At 39.9% G+C, this 3,664-nt stretch overlaps 1 protein-coding gene across 1 annotated transcript in view; it reads right to left on the bottom strand.

Annotated features, from left to right (window-relative positions):
• The window catches only part of LOC108580112 (tankyrase), an 11,882-nt gene that overhangs the window by 7,105 nt on the left and 1,113 nt on the right, over positions 1–3,664 (bottom strand). Inside the window, 11 exon segments of the mRNA XM_017943781.1 lie at positions 2–186; positions 259–608; positions 680–1,206; positions 1,292–1,744; positions 1,838–2,223; positions 2,306–2,352; positions 2,354–2,472; positions 2,551–2,681; positions 2,777–3,110; positions 3,189–3,442; positions 3,530–3,661. Coding sequence (XP_017799270.1) covers positions 2–186; positions 259–608; positions 680–1,206; positions 1,292–1,744; positions 1,838–2,223; positions 2,306–2,352; positions 2,354–2,472; positions 2,551–2,681; positions 2,777–3,110; positions 3,189–3,442; positions 3,530–3,661 — 2,918 coding nt within the window.

The raw sequence follows: 3,664 nt of genomic DNA, 5'->3' as shown, positions 1-3,664 counted from the left end.
TGGTACGTGATAAGATATTCCGGATATGCTTGTTCGCCTCTATAAACAACATATTCGGGGAAGGCTAAACCACCTTGAGACGGTCTGCCCATTACACTATGGTGTCCTGGTGGTGCGTGAGCCATCTTCATCGCGGAGAATTGCAAAAATGACTTTCCCAGTGTGACACGACAGAGTAACAAATGTCTATAACATATGATATAAATATATCGAATGTGTAAATAAAATATAAATTAGGTTTGGTACTTCTATGCTTACCTATGGCAGATATAACAACTTCGATCCTTATGTGCTGGGCATCCAGTGCCTCCACATATTCCATATACGTATTGATTACTTTTGCTACTGTGCTCGGCAAAATAAATTCCAGCGCCGAACATACCACCGATGTACGCATGTCGTTCGTCGAATCCCTTTTGAACGATGGCGTTAATAAACGGACTACCGTGAAACAACATCCTCTCATTCGCCTGCGGCAGACTTGATCCAGGAGTGGTCCGGGAACCAGTGCTAGGAGAGGATGGAGCTGCCGCACCAACTTCCTCTGCAACTTCCTGTCTTCTATGCGCATAACGTTCCCACAATTTTCGGTTTTGCACTTTTTGTATCTGTAGGAAAGTTGCAATAAGATTAAAAACTTGTTACATTAGTCTCTTATGATAATATGCAGTGAACATACCCTAACTATATTATATCGAGAAAATATACCACCAGAATGGCCATTATCTCTATGCTGTCTAATGGTACTTTGCATTTCTTCTTCGACAGCTAGAAATTCCTTGTCCTCTGCTAACAGATCCACTAATAGCGTTCCAGGTGTAATGGTCGGTTGCCAAGGCGTGCCAGCAGTCGTATTTAGAAGCTTCTCCATGCCTTTGATTAACTTGTGTCTATAACCATAAGCGGACACTCCAACTTGCTTTAGGTCCTCGTGACCCATCTCCGCTAATATGTCTAACGTGATCTGTTCACGTTCGAACAATTCTAATAAATGTTCTAAACCAAGGCTCTGAAGAAAACCAGCCACGGTTGTGATATTTGAGTTGTCTTTAGAATCTTTGGAATCCCTTTCGGAGCAGGTCTCGGATGGTGGCATTGGGCTCAAACAAGAAGACGGTCTTGCAAGTGGTACACACAAAGTCATAGCTGTTCCAGAAGGCATGATAACAGTTTCTTGAGTGAGCGGAGGCGGTGGTGTAACTGGAACTGAACAAATTTCGACGATGAATAAATGTACAACCATATAAATACATCGAAAATCATATGTGTATCATAATTGAAATACATTTACCCGCAACGATGCTGGGTGGCCTACTGTTAATAGTATTATTACCATTACTACTTAAGTTAATGGCAACTCCAACGCCAGTGTTACCAGATGGTATTGATGGTACTATTTGCTGTGAAGCCATAGCATCTTGCAATAAGCATCTCACATCGTCAGCGCTAGCTAGATCCAGAGGAGTTTGTCCTTCTTGATTTTTCGAGAAAGGATCCGCGCCATGTGCCAGTAAAAGGGCACACAGCTGCGTCCTTCCCTTCTGTGCTGCCTCATGAAGTGGTGTAAAGCCCCATTTGTCAGTAGCGTTTACTACGGTATTATATTTAATGAGTAATGCAGCGATATCTAAATGACCATAACTCGAAGCATTGTGCAAAGGTATCAATCCTCCTTTATCTTGAGCATTCACATCTGCCCCACGCTCAAGCAAAAATTCCGCTACTTCCAAATTATTGTATCCCGCTGTATTAAAATATCAGCAGATCAAATTATGCGAAAACAATATTAAAGGAAGGGTGAGGAGGAGGAAAAAAAACAAAAACTAATATCACTTACCAGCTAAGTGTAATGGAGTACTATTACGGCCTTGTGCATCCCTACAATTAATATTGTCTTGTGTAACGAGCCGCTGTACTCTCGCTAAATTTCCTTTCTTAGCTGCGTCTAAAAGTGCACTGTTCCCTCGTAATAAATCAGCCACGTCTTGATCGCCGTCTCTTACTAGATCCAAAGGTGTTGCTCCATCTCTATTCTTTTTAGTAGCATCCGCACCGTGTCTTAGTAATAAACGAACAATATCGTATTTTCCTTTAGCTGCAGCTTCGTGAAGTGGTGTAAATTTCCATAAATCCGCGACGTTTACCGATGCACCATGTTTTACTAACAATTCCGTTACTTCGTAATGACCATAAGAGCAGGCATTGTGTAAGGGAACAAGTCCACTAAACATAGAAAATTAAATATTTTCTTTAACTGATGTATTTAAATTTTAATTATAAGTTGTAAATTGTATAAGAAACTAACCCTTTATCTTTGGCGTGTACATCTGCTCCATGTGCCAATAAATATTCGGTCGCGACAATTAACAGCAAGTGGATTTGTTCGTAATATTCTCTCAACTGCCGCTAGGTCACCAGATTTGCTCGCTTCCAACAGTTGTGCTTCCGCATCGTCCGTCCCGCTCGGTGGATCTGTAAAACGAAAATGAGAACAGAAACATTCTTCGGTTGAAAAGGTAAGTTTGTATGTGAAGTAAATTAGTTTCGAACCTTGTAATATTTTAAGGACATTTTCTGCAGCTACTTGGGCTGCAGTATAGCCCTGAAGTGATACTATAGATGGATCAATACTGTATGATAACAATATTCTGCAAGCTTGCACATTGTCTTCTCTAACACACCTGTTTAGGCAACAATATCTTGAGTAAGGAAATCAAAAGTTCTTTCATAAAATAAAAAAAAAATTTTTTTTAATGTTCTAGACAATTCACAGTACCTGTGTAGTGCAGTTTGCCCTAATCCATCTAAAGCATTGACTTTTGCATTATGTCTAAGTAGCACATCCATTGCATCATAGTGAGAATGATCAGTGGCAACGTGAAGAGATGTTAAAAAGTCTTTATTTTTCTCATTTAAGGCAGCATTTTTCCTAATCAATGATTCTATTACTTGTTTTCTCTTGGGATAAGGAGATGCAACGGCACAGTGCAGTGGTGTATCCCCAGTGTATGGGTGTTTAAAGTTTACAACTTCTTGGGATAGGTACTTTTTTAACTTAGTAAGATCTGCCTGCCTGCAGGCATCCAAGAGGCAGTGTCCCTTGTATTCGTCTACAATTAAAGTGTATCTAACAAAATCTTGTTCTGTGTGCTTTTGTTATAAAAGTACTAGCGCAGTAGGAAACATACATGCCAATCTTTGTTGTAATTCAAATGTTGGAGCTACATCAATGGCGCTTTTACTGTGGCAGTTTAATTGAGTTGGATCGGCACCCTCGCTTAAAAGTAACGAGCACACCTCGGCTCTAGATTTGCTAGCAGCTTCATGTAGTGGAGTAAACGCCCACAAATCGCTGGCATTAACTGCTGCACCGTGTTTTAGAAGTGCTTCAGTTACCTCAAAGTGACCATATGAGCAAGCATTGTGAAGTGGAACAAGACCTCTGTAACATTGTAATTGTAAATGGATTATTTTATATTTTTATACTGATAATAGCAAAACAGATTAAATTACAATTAAAAACATGTACCCTTTATCTTTTGCATGTACATCTGCACCATTTTGCAATAAAATTTGCACAACTCTAGATCTGTTGTATCCAGCAGCTAAATGCAAAGGGGTAGATCTTCTGCCATCACTTGCATGGCAATTTACATTTAAAGGA

This window comes from Habropoda laboriosa, unplaced genomic scaffold (assembly GCF_001263275.1).
Source record: "Habropoda laboriosa isolate 0110345459 unplaced genomic scaffold, ASM126327v1 scaffold23, whole genome shotgun sequence".
In the NCBI taxonomy this organism is placed as follows: Eukaryota; Metazoa; Arthropoda; class Insecta; order Hymenoptera; family Apidae; genus Habropoda; species Habropoda laboriosa.
Note: the sequence above shows the minus strand (reverse complement) of the source record. Positions and strands in the feature narration are given on the sequence as shown.